We start from the raw sequence: 16,191 nt of genomic DNA on the forward strand, positions 1-16,191 counted from the left end.
CACTGCTCTGCTTGTAGTTACGTGTGTTGGACCCATGCTGATCAAACTACTGTTTAATACTCTGTGTCAGTTACCACTGATCTGTGGTCAAGGCATTGGGGTGGAATGGAGAGGGTTTAGGTTTGGGAAATGAGAGAGACAGATGTGGGTTCAAAGCTTGCCTCAGCACTGACTGAAAGTGGAAGTAATGTGGAGGGGGGAGACCTCACACGGAAGGTCCTCCCTGCTCCCTCAGACTGTGCAAACACCTCCCTGCCACATGTTGGGGGAGTTACATCATTCAACTCATATGCTCTCTTGCAGAGGTGGTGCCATCACCCAGCGTAGGTACAGTGAGAAAGAATTCCACATCATCCAAAAGTGCAAAGCCAAAGAAGTTGCTATTAGTTTATTAACCCAATTGGTGACACATCAACGACCATGTTAAGTGTTCCAACTTCAATAAATTCTCCTGATACTCTGCTTCCATCTTGAGTGTACCAGTATTGGTTCAGCCATTTTGAGTGTATAATTTCTGGTACCACCCACCTTGAGTGTACCAACATTGGTACCATCAGCTGTAATGCTCTATCAGTTAATTCTTCACCAGTATTTTGAATGTCCCAGCACCCACATGCACTGCCTTGCTTCAAGCAGACCCCTCGCAGATCTCCCGGGAAAATGGGATCAGTGCTGGGGTTTCTAAGCCACTTCCTACTGTGATGCCAGCTTTCAAAGTTTCCCTGAACAGGTGGAAGATGGAGGGCCGGCGAGGAAATGGTGAGGTTCTATCCACAGACCAGTGACTGGGTGGATCAGCAGGTCCCCTCAGAGGGGACCTAGCGTTATCTCAGAAGCGCCTGGCACCCTCGACAGCAGTCAGGACCACCTCCATCCAGATCCGCAAGGCCTCGTCACTGGGGGCCACCAGGTAGTAGAGACGGTCGTAGGTCTTGAGGCAGAAAGTCAGCAGAGGGTTCGGACTCTACAGGAAGAGGACAGCCAACACCATTGGGGTTCTATTGTAGCCACCACCATATCCACTGCCAACCCCAACCCCGTTCACATCTGGCCAGAACAACCCTTGCTCCCTCAATTACCCCCTTTCCCAAGAGCTCTGGGATTTCTGGCCCACTGGCTTAGCACAGAAACGGGCTAGACCATGCCAGCCCAGATTCCCATCTGAGTGAGACCCATTTGCCCAGATTTGGCCATCCCTCTAAACTTTTCCTATCCGTGTTCAGTACCTGTCCAAGTGTCTTCGAAATGTTGCCTCATCCACTCCCTCTGGCAGCTCAGACCACACTCTGCGTGAAAAGCTGCCCCTCAGGTCCCCCTTTAAATCCCCAAATCCCTAAAACACTCCCCACCCTGGAGAAAAAGACCATGAACATTCACCCTGAGACGCCCCTCAAGATTTTATACACCTCGATAAGGTCACCCCTCTGCCTCCTAAGCTCCAAGGAATGAAGTCCCAGTATGCTCAGCCTCTCTACATAATTTAGTCCTTCAAGTCCCAGCAGCGTCCCAATGAATCTCAGCTTAGTAGCACCTTTCCTAGAGCTGGGTGACCAAAACTGTCCATATGTGGTCTCAGCAAAGTCTTGTACAACTGTTGCATAACATCTCAGCTGCTGACCAATGAAGACCATCGTGAGAAACATCTCCTTCACCACTGTCAGAGAACCACGTCTCTTTGTTCCATGACCCAATTTAAACCTCTCCAAAACCTTCAATCCTCCCCAAACACGCCGCCCAACTCCACCCCCTGGTTCAACAGGGAGGGAATTTCTATCACCACCGTCCTCTCCCGTTGAAGCCCGCAGGATATTAGGTTCAGATCCTGTCCCTTGAGTCTCTTGGGAGCACAGGACCATGTCTCCCTCATCCCAGAAACCCAAATTCTCTCCAATGGAAGTTCTTAAACCCCCTCCCCCAGCACAAACCTCCCCTGTGTCCAGGGGCCAGTATTTCACTAGACTGTGGTAATGGGACATTCGAACCCCTGGTCCCACCGGAATATCGGATTTCCCCAGAAATTCACTTTTGCCACTGCTCCGTTCTGCCCACTCACCTTTGGGGCGTTCCTCAGGTGATCAAAGTAGACCTCCTCGAAGGCCTGGAAATAGATAACCCCCTTCCGTTTTCTCTCTGCTTGGTCTGGGGCCGACAGAGAAAGGACGGTTAGTCCGGTAAACCCACCCCACCATGGTGACACCCCACACAATCCAGTAAACCCACCCCAGCATGGTGACACCCCACACAATCCAGTAAACCCACCCCAGCATGGTGACACCCCACACAATCCAGTAAACCCACCCCACCATGGCAACAGGTGAAAAATTCCAGTGTTGTCTCCCTCCCATCCCACCCCAAATATTTTCCCTCAGAAAAGAAGGAGAGACCAGTTTCTTTCCAGATGGGCCAGCAGTTCCAGGGGTGGGGATTGTGTGGAGGTAGGCCTTTAGGTTGGTGTGAGGGGGAGAAGGAGAGCTTAAAATTGAGCATTAACCTCAAGTCATTACAGTAGAAATGGGCATTTCGGCCCATCTCATCCATGCTGTCCCAGATTCCTATCCAAGCCAGTCCTATTTCCCATGTTTGCCCCATATCTCTCTAAACCTTTCCTGTCCATGTAGCTGTCTAAGGGACATTTACAAATTGTAAATCCAGCTGCCTCAAAGACTCCCTCTGGCAGCTCATTCATCGTCTGGGTGAAAAGGTTGCTCCTCAATTCGGGTTCTCTCACATGAACAATGTCTCTTTAATCTGGTACGGCGCAAGTTCGATTTGCTGGTTAATGGCGGAACTGAGCATCTATTTATTCATTCAGAGATACAGCGTGCACCGAACCCTTCGGGCACGACGAGCCGCAATGCGCAAGATCTCACCCATTTTACCCCAGCCTGATCAAGGACCATTGACAATGATGCTGGTACGTCTCAGGAGGATGGGGGCGGGGAGAACATACCTCAGCCGCAGGGACTGAGCCCAGATCACTGACGCTGTAAAGCATTGTGCTACCACGGGGTGGACGTATAAAGACCTCACGGAGAGAGCCGGAACAGGACTCCAAGCTCTCAGAGCACAAGCTGTGACAGAGCTGCACTGACTATTCAGGTGCCGAGGTGCACCGAAAAGGGAAGCTGTCTTACATCTTTATAAAACCCTGGAGAATTCACATTTGCGGTTGTGCATTCAGTTCCTACCACCCCATTACAGGAAGGATGAGTTGTAAAGAGGTTCACCAGGATGCAGTCTGGATTAGAGAGAGTGAGGTAAAAGGAGAAACTGCACAAACTTGGGCTCTTTTCTACGGAGCGGCCAGATGAGTGGAGACTCATAAACGTTCTACCCCTCCTCAATTGTAACTCTGGGGAGAGCTGTGAGGAGGGAAAATCACACCGAGAGGGGGATTGATTTCTGGGAACAATGAACTTTTGTGTAAGTATTTGACTTTGACTTTAAAGAAGGAAAGTTTCGAGCAGTGTCTTGCCGGTCTGGGACTTACAGACTGTGGGCAGGTGCAGGGAGTTTCAACCGGGAGCTCAGTGTCCCAGCAGGGGCAGGAGTTTGTTATGGACTGCGGCTGGGTGTTTTGGACTCAGCTGAGTTTCAGATTGGGGGGGATGGGTTTGGGTTTGGATGGGATTGGACTGGTGTAAAAGGACTTGCATCCCTGTGGCTGTTTCAGATTTAGGGTTGCTTCGGCCAGTGGGCAGGATGTTCTGGACGGGTCGGGTTGGGTTTTCGGATAGGGCTGTCCCACCTGTGTAGTAGGAAAGACGTCCCTGCCTGGTGTCGAAGACAAACCAGCGAGTTCTCCACGTTTGGAAACGCTGTCCCACCTTGGTGAGGGACCCTCGGCAGGTGGAACTGCTCAGCACCAGGTGAGGGCACGAGGCCACGCAGTGACCTGCTGACTCCACGTGGGAGCGCAGGTCAAAGTGGGAGGCCGAGGCTGATGCCAGGGCCCAGTGCTGACTCTGCATCGGTGGGGGCACGGTGGAGAGAGAGGGGAAAGAGACGTTAAACTAGAACAACACATCACCGCCGTCAAAACCCACAAAGGCCCCCAGTATCCACCACGATTACTCCTGCTGTAGTGTGATTCTCCATCATCACCAACCCTCACCCCCACAACACTCCCTCCTCACCCCCCCAGCATTCCCCCTTCACCCCCTCCCACAACACTCCCTCCTCACACCCCCAGCAATCTCTCCTCGCCCCTCCTCACCCCCTCACACTTCCCACATTCGCTCCTCACTCCCTCCCACAGCACTCCCTCCTCACCCCCTCCCACAGCATTCCCTCCTCGCCCCCTCCCACAGAGCTGTGTCGATCTCACATTCCTTTACCATCTCACCCCTGCCACTGGAACCCACCAGCTGATGTGTAGAGGTGTCTCTCTCTGCGACCATCTTTCCCTCTTCCCTCTTTGCCCTCTCACTCTCAGTATTTTCCAGGCGTTTCTTCTCCAATTCCTAACAGACAATGAAATTTTATCAACACCTTCGGTCCACTGTTTGGGATCCATGTCAGACCATCACAGTCCGTGTGGGGAAGGTGAGAGGGAGAGGGAGGGGGGACAGAGCCTCGGGGTCAATCCAGGCAACACTGAATCCAACAAACTTCTGATTGGGGACAGTGGTGGGTCAACCTGCAGTGGAGGTGTCTCACTCCCCCTGATACCCTCGTCCTTCTGGGTAGGGAGGGGTGGGGAGCTGTCGGACTAGTTGAGGTGAGTAATCACTGTGTGCTCTCTAGACAGTGCACCCTGTGTACCGGTTGTGGAGATGGGACATGTTTATGGGGTGGTGGTGCGAATGAGTGGGCTGCTCTGTCTCTGACTGTGTCAAGTTCCTCAGGTTGTCACTCGGGGGAGAGTTCCATCACACTCAAAAGGGCAGAGGGACTGTGGAAGATGTCGAGTGCATGGGTCTAGGAGGAGGCACAGAGGCTGAGGGAGAGAATTCTGGGGCTTGGACTGAAGGAAGTACAAAAAGCAGTGTCATCTAATTGTTTCCGGGATGTGGCGCCTCCCCACTGAGGGAACAGGGCTGGGAGTTTCTGGAGTTTGGTCCCACTGAGACACAAACACTCAACAGGGAGGTGGGGATGTAGGTCCACCCCAGCTGGGAGTCTAGGACCAGGAGGCACAGTCTCAGATGAGGATTCAGCCATTTGGGATGGAGATGGGGAGATAACCCTTCATCCAGAGGGTGGGGGGGGGTCCCTGGAATTCTCTCCCCATACCCCAATCCCCAGAGATCTCCATTAATCAGAGGGAGGCCTCCGGATGTCAAGGGAAAAGCAGGATGAGCTTGGGCAAGTGTGGCTGAGGGAAATGGGAGAGCAGAGACAAGGGGCTGAAGAGCCTCTCAGTTGAGTGGGACTAGATCTTTACCCAATTCAAAAGTACCATCTAAATGGGAGCTCTGCAGATCTCAGTTCCCAGCTAGCTGACCACCCGCCCAACTACCTATCCCCCAGGGGTAGTGTGTTACTCACCCGGGCCTGAAGGAGGCGCTCTCTCTCCGCCACGGCCGCTCTCAGTTTCCTCTCCATCTCGACCAGCACAGTCAGGGATCCTTCACTGTAAGAGGGTTCAGATGATTGGGGAGTGTCCCAACTCAAATTGACTCATACAGACCCATTCCCCTCTTTCCACCTCCCATAAAACTAGAAGTCATAGGAACAGATTTAGGGGATTCGGCCTATCAAGTCTGCTCTGCCATTCCATCATGGCTGCTTTATTATTCCTCTCAACCCCATTCTCTTGTCATCTCCCCTTTGGCACCCTGACTAATCAGGAACCCATCAACCAATGCTTTAAATATGCCCAATGACTTGGCTTCCAGTGCCATCTGTAGCAATGAACCACAGATTCACCACCCTCTGCCTAAATCTCATCTTTGTTCTAAATGGACATCCTCTGTTCTGAGTCTGTGCCCCCTGGTTCTAGACTCCCCACTATAGGAAACATCCTCCCCACATCCACTCTATCTAGGCCTTTCCATATTCGATCAGTTTCAATGAGATCCCCACTCATTCTTCTAACCTCCAGTGAGTGTTGACCCAAAGACATCAAACACTCCTGTGTTAACCCTTTCATTCTCAGGTCTGGAACCTCTCCAGTGCCACCTCATCTTTTCTCAAATAAAGATGCAAAACTGCTCACAATACTCCAAGTGCGGTCTGATCAATGCCCCAGCATTACATCCTGTAATTCCCTCCCCACTCCTGAACCCAGTTCACCCCTTCCTCATCAGACACCACCTGTCCCCAGCCCAGTCCGAACCTTCACTGAATTGTTCCCTGTGTATCCATGACCTTCTGAGGAAAGAGTCTGATGCTGTTCCACCATGGGTACAGCTCTCCTCTGTCTACAGTGCTCTTCAGATTCAAAGGAATCAGGGCAGGCCTGTAGGATCGGATGGAGAAAGGGATTGGAACTCAGACCTCTGTTAGTATTAGAGTTGGTTTATTATAGTCACATGTACTGAGGGACAGCTTATCCTGCACATCAGTCTTCAAAGTTCAAAGTAAAATTTATTATTTCAATCTCCCTCCTGTATTCTGATTTATCACTCGCAACACGCTGGAGGAAATCAGCAGGTCGGGCAGCATCCGTGGAAAAGATCGGTCGACGTTTTGGGCCGGAACCCTTCTTTTCAATGGATGCTGCCCGACCTGCTGAGTTCCTCCAGCGTGTTGTGAGTGTTGTTTTGACCCCAGCATCTGCAGATTATTTTGTGCTTCTGATTTGTCACCCCGTTTGATACAGTCCGCAACAGAGGTGTCATCAGCAAACTTGTATACGGTGTTGGAGCTGTACTTAGCCACACAGTCATAGGTGTAAAGTGAGTAGAGTGGGGGCTAAGTACACATCCCATGCTCCTGTGGTGATGGAAATTGTGGAGGAGATGTTGCCAATCGAACTGACTGGGGTCTACAAGTGAGGAAATCCAGGATCCAATTGCACAAGGGGGTATTGTGGACCAGGTCTTGGAGTTCGCTGATTAGTTTTGAGGGGATGATGGTGTTAAATACCGAGACATAATCAATAAAGAGCATCCTGATGTATGCATCTCTACTGCCCAGATATTCCAGGGTTGTGTGAAGAGCCTACAAGATAGCATCTGCTGTAGACCTGTTGTTCTACTAGGCGTATTGGAGAGGATCCAAGTCACCACTCATACAAGAGCCAATACGCTTCAACAGCAGCCTCTCAAAACACTTCATCACTGTGGGTGTGAGTGCCACTGGGCGATGGTCATTTTGGCAGGTTACTGCACTCTTCTCGGGCACCCGTATGATTGAAGCAGGTGGGGACCACACACTGCCGGAAGGAGAGGTTGAAGATATCCGTGAACACACCAGTAAATTGGTCAGCACGGGTCTTCAGTACTTGGCCAGGTATTCTGTCTGGACTGAATGCTCTGCTTGGATTCATTCTCTTGAAGGCAGACCACACGTCACCTTCAGATACTGAGATCAAAGGATCATCGGGAGACATGGGGTTCTTCCCTGCTCTGCTGTTCAAAGCGAGCAGAGAAGGCATTGAGCTCTTCTGGAAGTGAAGCTCTGCTGTTCCCTATGTCGCAAGATTTAACTTTGTAGGAGCTTCTGGCATTCAGACCCTGCCACATCCCTTGTTGATTCCATTCTGGTCTGGAATCTCCACTTCGCTCGAGAGATGGTGTTCCGGAGATCATATCTGCACCCCTTGTTGCATTCTTCATCTCCAGACTTGAATGTCTCTGATGTGACTCTCAGCAAGTTCAGGATTTCATTGTCCATTCGGGGCTTCTGACTGGGGAAATCTCTGAATGACTTTGTGGGGATGCACTCATTCCCAGCTGTTCTAATGAAGTCTGTAATGACCCTGGTGTACTCATTCAGGTTGCCAGAGGAGTTCTTGAACACGGGCCAGTCAACTGACTCAAGGCAATCCAGCAACCGTTTCCCCACCTCGCGCAACCACCTTTTAGTTGTCTTGATCTCTGGAGCCTTACTCTTTAAGCTCCGTCTGTATGCAGGTAGCAGGGGTACAGCCAGATGGCCCAATGTGCCAAAATGCAGTCTCAGAAAGGAACGATAGGCATTCCTTACCGTAGTGTAGCAGCAGTCTAGTGTGTTGGTCTAGTCTTGTTCTCAGTATTATATTTTGTTTGTACAATCTGTCTTCTTTTGCATAGTAACAGCCAAAGTCAATGCCATCTTATACAATCTTCAGATTCAGTTTCTTGCAGACAATTACAGGGGAAAAAGAAATACAACTGAATTTACAAAAACTATACATAATCAGACAGTGACAGAGAAACAACTAATCTGCAAAAGAAGTCAAACTGTGCAAATAAAAAATAATATGGAGAATCAGCTTTATTATCACCGGCATGTGTGGTGAAAACTCAACCATGAGGAATTCTGCAGATGCTGGAAATTCAAGCAACACACATCGAAGTTGCTGGTGAACGCAGCAGGCCAGGCAGCATCTCTAGGAGGAGGTACAGTCGACGTTTCGGGCCGTCGTTAGTCCTGACGAAGGGTCTCGGCCTGAAACGTCGACTGTACCTCCTCCTAGAGATGCTGCCTAGCCTGCTGCGTTCACCAGCAACTTTGATGTGTGTTGTGGTGAAAACTGTTACCTTGGCAGCAGCAGCTCAATGCAGTACAGGAAGACAAAAATAAATCACTAAATCAATTACAGTAAGTGTATATTAAATAGTTAAATTAAAATAGTGCACAAACAGAAGTAGTATATTTTTTTTTAAAGTGAGGTAGTGTTCATAGGTTCAGTGTCAATTTAGGAATCGGATGGCAGAGGGGAAGAAGCTGTTCCCGAATCACTGAGTGTGTGCCTTCAGGCTTCTGTACCTCCTACCTGATGGTAACAGTGAGAAGGGGGCATGCCCTGGGTGCTGGGGGTCCTTGATAATGGACGCTGCCTTTCTGAGACACCGCTCCTTGAAGGTGTCTTGGATACTACAGAGACTAGTACCTAAGATGGAGCTGACTAGTTTTGCAACTTTCTGTAGCTTCTTTCAGTCCTGTGCAGTAGCCCCCCCACCACCCAGTACCAGACAGTGATGCATCTGTCAGAATGCTCTCCACGTTACATCTATAGAAGTTTTTGAGTGATTTAGTTGACAAACCACACCTCCTCAAACTACTAATGAAATATAGCCGCTGTCTTGCCTTCTTTATAGCTGCAACAATATGTTGGGACCAGGTTAGATCCTCAGAGATCTTGATACCCAGCAACCTGAAACTGCTCACTCTCTCCACTTCATGTTTGTGTTCCCTTATCCTACCCTTCCTGAAACGCACATGAGGAGTTGAGTTGCTGGAAGTGAGTCTGTAGGTTGTGGAATCAGTTCAGCATTGAGGTGGGTGAAGTTATCCATGCTGGCGATGGTTGAGGGGTAATAACTCTTCCTGAACCTAAGCCTGTGCTGCTGTTGTGAGTTTTCCATTTCACCTGAAACTCCGGACCCTGGGAGTCAACTTCCCTCTGTAACTGCATCCTCTACTTCCTGACCAACAGACCACACTGAGGAAAGACAGGCAACGACACCAATGCCATGATTATTCAAAACATTGATTCTTCATAAGGTTTTGTCCTCAACCCCCTGCTCTACTCTTTCTACACTCATGACTACATGGCCAGATTCTGCTCTCATCCAATCGACATTTGCAGATGATACCACCAGAGGGGGCTGTATCTCAAATAACAAGTCAGAGTACGGGAAGGAATTGGAGAGATTAGTGACATGGTATCATGACAACAATGTCAACTAAACAAAAGAGCTGGTCATGGACTTCAGGAAACGTTGGGGGAGGGGGAGATGATGCACATCCTCCTGTCTACATCAACAGGTTGAGAGATTAAAGTTCCTAGGAGTGAACATCACCCACAGTCTGTCCCGGTCCAACCACAGAGATGCTACAGTCAAGAGAGCTCATCAACTCCTCTACTTCCCCAGGAGGCCAAACAAATTTAGCCAGTCTCATTGACTTCCTCCGGAGGCCAAACAAATTTGTGTTTATGACAATAAAGTTGACTTTGACACCCAACTTCAAATCTGATTACTGCAGTGTCCCCGCCCTCACCATTCAGATAATGTACATCCTTACATTTCCCCCACCTGGAACAGCCAATCCTACACCTTCCAATATTGTACCACTTCCCAGATATTTCCCACTTACTGAAAGGTGGATGCTCGGGAGACCCGCGTGAGACCAGTCTGCTGATGGGGAGAAGTCTCGATGACTGAATCCTGCCCTCCCGAAGGACCTGGGACAGATGTAAGCTGTTTAGATGGGGAGATGGACTTCGCTGACCGTGTTGAGGCAAAGTTTTGGCTGCGTAGGGTGATGAGGGAGAGGAGGTGAACAGGAGGAAGGGCAAGATCTGGAATGTAAAAAAAAATTCAACATTTGTACAGGGTATACGCAGCACACTCCCCGGGTCAGACACAGAGTGAAATTCCCCCAACACCACCCAAACACACACTCCCCGGGTCAGACACAGAGTGAAATTCCCCCAACACCACCCAAACACACACTCCCAGGGTCCGACACAGAGTGAAACTCCCTCCACACTGTCCCATCACACACTCCCCGGGTCAGACACAGAGTGAAATTCCCCCAACACCACCCAAACACACACTCCCAGGGTCCGACACAGAGTGAAACTACCTCCACACCGTCCCATCACACACTCCCCGGGTCAGACACAGAGTGAAATTCCCCCAACACCACCCAAACACACACTCCCAGGGTCCGACACAGAGTGAAACTCCCTCCACACCGTCCCATCACACACTCCCAGGGTCAGACACAGAGTGAAACTCCCTCCACACCGTCCCATCACACACTCCCAGGGTCAGACACAGAGTGAATCTCCCTCCACACTGTCCCATCACACACTCCCAGCGTCAGACAGAGAGTGAATCTCCCTCCACACTGTCCCATCACACACTCCCAGCGTCAGACAGAGAGTGAATCTCCCTCCACACCGTCCCATCACACACTCCCAGGGTCAGACACAGAGTGAAACTCCCTCCACACCATCCCATCACACACTCCCAGGGTCAGACACAGAGTGAAGCTCCCTCCACACCGTCCCATCACACACTCCCAGCGTCAGACAGAGAGTGAATCTCCCTCCACACTGCCCCATCACACACTCCCAGGGTCAGACACAGAGTGAAGCTCCTTACACTGTACATACTCCTGAGGTCAGACACAGAGTGAAGTTCCCTCCACACTGACCCATCACACAGGTTTTAAATTTCTGGATCATTGGGATCTCTTCTGGGGAAGGTATGACCTGTACAAAAGGGGCGTATTACACCTGAATCCGAGGGATACCAATATCCCTGCAGGCAGGTTTGCTGGAGCTGCTCGGGTTTACAGTGGGGTGCGAACCAGAGTGATAAGGTTGTTGGTTTACAAGCAGAGGTAGTGTGTAGTGTTACTGTCAGGAGTGACAGGCAGACGATAGGGCAAAATTGCAGACAGTGGGATGGGTTGCAGTATGACAGGAGGACAAAATCAAAAAGGGCGTTAGATACGGGATTGTAGGTTTTATATTTGAATGTGCGCAGTAGATAGAATAAAGTAGATGATCTTGTAGCACAGTTATGACATTGTGGGCATCATTGAATCGTGACTAAAAGATTATAGTTGGGAGCTAAACGTCCAAGGATACACATTATATTGAAAGGACAGGCAGGTATGCAGAGGGGTGGGGTGGCTCTGTTGGTAAAAAAATGTCAAATCAAATCATTAGAAAGAGGTGACATAGGATCGGAATATAGAGAATATCTGTGGGTAGAGCTACAAAATCACAGGTGTAAAAAGACCCCGATGGGTGTTACTGTATGTACAGGCCTCTGAACATTAGCCAGAATGTGGACTACAAGTTACAATGGGAGATAGAAAAGGCTTGTCAAAAGGAAACTGTTATGATAGTCATGGGGGATTTCAATATGCAGGTAGATTGGGAAAATCAGGTTGTTGCAGGATCCCAAGGGAGACAATTTGTAGAATGCCTATTCGATGGTTTTTTAAGAACAACTGTTGAGCCCACCAGGAGAAAAGATATTCCGGACTAGGTTTTGTGTAATGAACCAGATTTGAGTAGTGAGCTTAAGGTAAAGGAATGCTTCCGATGCAGTCATCATAATATGATGGAATTCACCCTGCAATTTGAAAGGAGAAACTAAAATCATACGTATCAGTATCACAATGGAGTGAAGGGAATTACAGATGCATGGGAGAGGAGCTGGCCAAAGTTGATTGGAAGGGGATATTAACAGGGATGAAGACAGAATAGCAATTTCTGGGAGCAATTCGGAAGGCACAGGACAGATACATCTCAAAGAAGAAAAAGTATTCTGACACTAAGATGAGGCAGCAGTGGCTGACAAGGGAATTCAAAGCCAAAATAAAAGCAAAAGAGAGAGCATATAATTGAGCAAAAATTAGTGGGAAGTTAGAGATTTGGGAAACTTTAAAAAAGAAACAAAAGGCATCTAAAAAGCCACGGGGGTTGGAGAGGGCATAAAATATGAAGGTAAGCTAGCCAACAATATCAAAGAGGATACCAAATTATTTTTAAGATTTATCAAAATTAAAAGATTCTGGAGGACTGGAAAATTGCAAATGTCACTCCACTCTTTAAGAAGGGAGGAAGGCAGAAGAAAGGAAATTATAGGCCAATTAGCCTGACTTCAATGGTTGGGAAGGTGTTGGAGCCGATTGTTAAGGATGTAGTTTCAGGGTACTTGCAGGCACATCGTAAAATAGGCCAAAGTCAGCATGCTTTCCTTAAGGAAAACTCTTGTCTGACAAATCTGTTAGAATTCTTTGAGGAAACAACCAGCAAGATAGACGAAGAAGTATCGGTGGATGTCATGTACTTGGGTTTCAGAAGGCCTTTGACAACGTGCCGCACATGAGGCTGCTTAACAAGAGAAGAGCCCATGCTATAACAGGAAAGATACTAGCATGGGTAGAGTATTGGCTGATTGGTAGGAGGCAAAGAATGATAATAAAGGGAGCCTTTTCTGATTGGCCCATGACTAATGGGGTTCCACAGGGGTCTGTATTGGGACGGTTTCAATATGTTAATATGGCTTGGAGTACTGTCAGCAGATTTGGGCACTTTTTCAAAGACAGGATGTGCTGACATTGGAGAGGGTTCAGAGGAGGTTCAAGAGAATGATCCAGGATTGAAAGACTTATCATATGAGAAGCTTTTGATGGCTCAGAGTCTTTACTCACGGGAATTTATAGGAATGAGGGGGCTACAGTGAAATCTGTGGATATGGAGAAGACGTTTCCAATAGTGGGAGAGACTAGGACCAGAGGGCACAGCCTCAAACTAGAAGGATGTCAATTTAGAACTGATATAAGGAGAAATTTCTTTAGTCCGAGGGTGATGAATCTGTGGAATTTGCAGCCACAGGCAATTATGAAGGCCAGGTTATTGGATGTATTTAAGGTGGAGGAAGTCAGGAAATGAAAGTTTATAGTGAGAAAGAAGCAGAAATGGATCGAGAGGGAGGTGGAACAGTCATGATGAAATAATGAAAAAGGATCTAATTCTCCACCTAGATTTTGTGACTCACACCTGAAACTCCCTCCACACCGTCCCATCACACACTCCCGGGATCAGACACAGAGTGAATCCTCCCTCCACCCTGCCCCATCACACACTCCCAGGGTCAGACACAGAGTGAAACTCCCTCCACACCATCCCATCACACACTTCCGGGGTCAGACAGAGTGAAACTCCCTCCACACCGTCCCATCACACACTCCCGGGATCAGACACAGAGTGAATCCTCCCTCCACCCTGCCCCATCACACACTCCCAGGGTCAGACACAGAGTGAAACTCCCTCCACACCGTCCCATCACACACTCCCAGGGTCAGACACAGAGTGAAGCTCCCTCCACACCGTCCCATCACACACTCCCAGGGTCAGACACAGAGTGAATCTCCCTCCACACTGTCCCATCACACACTCCCAGGGTCAGACACAGAGTGAAGCTCCCTCCACACCGTCCCATCACACACTCCCAGGGTCAGACACAGAGTGAAACTCCCTCCACACCGTCCCATCACACACTCCCGGGATCAGACACAGAGTGAATCCTCCCTCCACCCTGCCCCATCACACACTCCCAGGGTCAGACACAGAGTGAAACTCCCTCCACACCGTCCCATCACACACTCCCAGGGTCAGACACAGAGTGAAACTCCCTCCACACCGTCCCATCATACACTCCCAGGGTCAGACACAGAGTGAATCTCCCTCCACACTGTCCCATCACACACTCCCAGGGCCAGACACAGAGTGAATCTCCCTCCACACTGTCCCATCACACACTCCCAGGGTCAGACACAGAGTGAAGCTCCCTCCACACCGTCCCATCACACACTCCCAGGGTCAGACACAGAGTGAAACTCCCTCCACACCGTCCCATCATACACTCCCAGGGTCAGACACAGAGTGAATCTCCCTCCACACTGTCCCATCACACACTCCCAGGGTCAGACACAGAGTGAAACTCCCTCCATACCGTCCCATCATACACTCCCAGGGTCAGACACAGAGTGAATCTCCCTCCACACTGTCCCATCACACACTCCCAGGGTCAGACACAGAGTGAAACTCCCTCCACACTGTCCCATCACACACTCCCAGGGTCAGACACAGAGTGAAGCTCCCTCCACACCGTCCCATCACACACTCCCAGGGTCAGACACAGAGTGAAACTCCCTCCACACCGTCCCATCACACACTCCCGGGATCAGACACAGAGTGAATCCTCCCTCCACCCTGCCCCATCACACACTCCCAGGGTCAGACACAGAGTGAAACTCCCTCCACACCGTCCCATCACACACTCCCAGGGTCAGACACAGAGTGAAGCTCCCTCCACACCGTCCCATCACACACTCCCAGGGTCAGACACAGAGTGAAACTCCCTCCACACCGTCCCATCATACACTCCCAGGGTCAGACACAGAGTGAATCTCCCTCCACACTGTCCCATCACACACTCCCAGGGTCAGACACAGAGTGAAACTCCCTCCATACCGTCCCATCATACACTCCCAGGGTCAGACACAGAGTGAAACTCCCTCCACACCGTCCCATCACACACTCCGAGGGTCAGACACAGAGTGAATCTCCCTCCACACTGTCCCATCACACACTCCCAGGGTCAGACACGGAGTGAAACTCCCTCCACACTGTCCCATCACACACTCCCAGGGTCAGACACAGAGTGTAGTTCCTTCTACAGTTTCTGCACTTTCTGCAATGACTTGAGTGTGCGTTCTCTAAATACTCCCCATCCTTCAACAGTTCGCCCTGCACACCTTAGATCCCAAGGGCTGTTTGTCCTACCCAAATCTAATTCCTTGCCCTTCTCCAGAATACATTCCATTCTCCTTTCCGCCTGCTTACTCATCCGTGGATCCCCTCCCGCTTCCCAGAGTGAACCTGAGACTCCATCCTTGGACGGAAGTTGGGAATTATTATACAATCCGAGGAAAAGCCAAGAGTCCGAGCACATTCTCACCGGATCGTCCGCTCTTCCACCTGCCTTTTCCCAATTTTTTGCGTGGGATATCCAGAAAAACCTTGTTGAATGCCTTGGTGTATGACGTTCCTCTCCCACCCCACTCAACCCCCCCAGCCCCACCCTGTTCAGCCTTTTCTGGAGCAGCACACGGGCTTCTCAGTTCCTAGGGGGAGGGGGTGTGCTGGAGATCCTCCCCAACCACCAGCACCACGAACCTCAGCCCTCACCCCAACTCACAGTACCTTCCTCCAGCATGGACACTGGTCTTTCCAATCCCGATAACCCTGTCGATTCCCGTCGCTTCCGGCGGAAACTCCCAGTGAGGCTCCTGTACAGCAGAGGTTCCTGTAAGAGAGGAGAAGTGGGGTCAGACCATAAATGGGTGAGAAGAGAGGGACTGAGGGTGGGAAAAAGAAAGGCAGCGCAAGAGAGAGAGAGAGAGAGCGAGAGAGAGAGAGAGAGAGAGAGAGAGTGGAAAAAGAGAGAGCATATGTGGGGGAGAGAGAGGGAAGAGAGACAGAGGGACAGAGATACTGAGAAGAGCAAGAGACCAAGACAGAGAAGGAGAAACAGAGAGATAGAGAGAGAGAGAGAGAGACAA

General features: G+C 49.9%; 1 protein-coding gene across 1 annotated transcript; it reads right to left on the reverse strand.

Annotated features, from left to right (window-relative positions):
• Positions 1-374: 374 nt before the first annotated feature.
• LOC140193878 (uncharacterized) lies at positions 375-15,975 on the reverse strand. Its single transcript, XM_072251013.1, has 7 exons — positions 15,833-15,975; positions 10,192-10,396; positions 5,491-5,575; positions 4,365-4,463; positions 3,749-3,965; positions 2,054-2,139; positions 375-964 (listed from the first exon to the last, which is right to left on the reverse strand). Exons 1-7 carry the CDS (start codon positions 15,843-15,845, stop codon positions 830-832), a joined length of 840 nt encoding a protein of 279 aa, XP_072107114.1. The 5' UTR covers positions 15,846-15,975; the 3' UTR covers positions 375-829.
• Positions 15,976-16,191: the final 216 nt, after the last annotated feature.

Source organism: Mobula birostris, unplaced genomic scaffold (genome assembly GCF_030028105.1).
Source record: "Mobula birostris isolate sMobBir1 unplaced genomic scaffold, sMobBir1.hap1 scaffold_978, whole genome shotgun sequence".
In the NCBI taxonomy this organism is placed as follows: Eukaryota; Metazoa; Chordata; class Chondrichthyes; order Myliobatiformes; family Myliobatidae; genus Mobula; species Mobula birostris.

Bases quoted from the DNA above. Each gene is read 5' to 3' on its own strand.
- LOC140193878 (XM_072251013.1), bottom strand. The intron at 5,576-10,191 runs GTAAGTGGGAAA...ACCCTCTTACAG, and splicing joins TCCCGAGCATCCACCTTTCA to TGAAGGATCCCTGACTGTGC. The intron at 2,140-3,748 runs GTGGGACAGCCC...TGTCGGCCCCAG, and splicing joins ACGTCTTTCCTACTACACAG to ACCAAGCAGAGAGAAAACGG.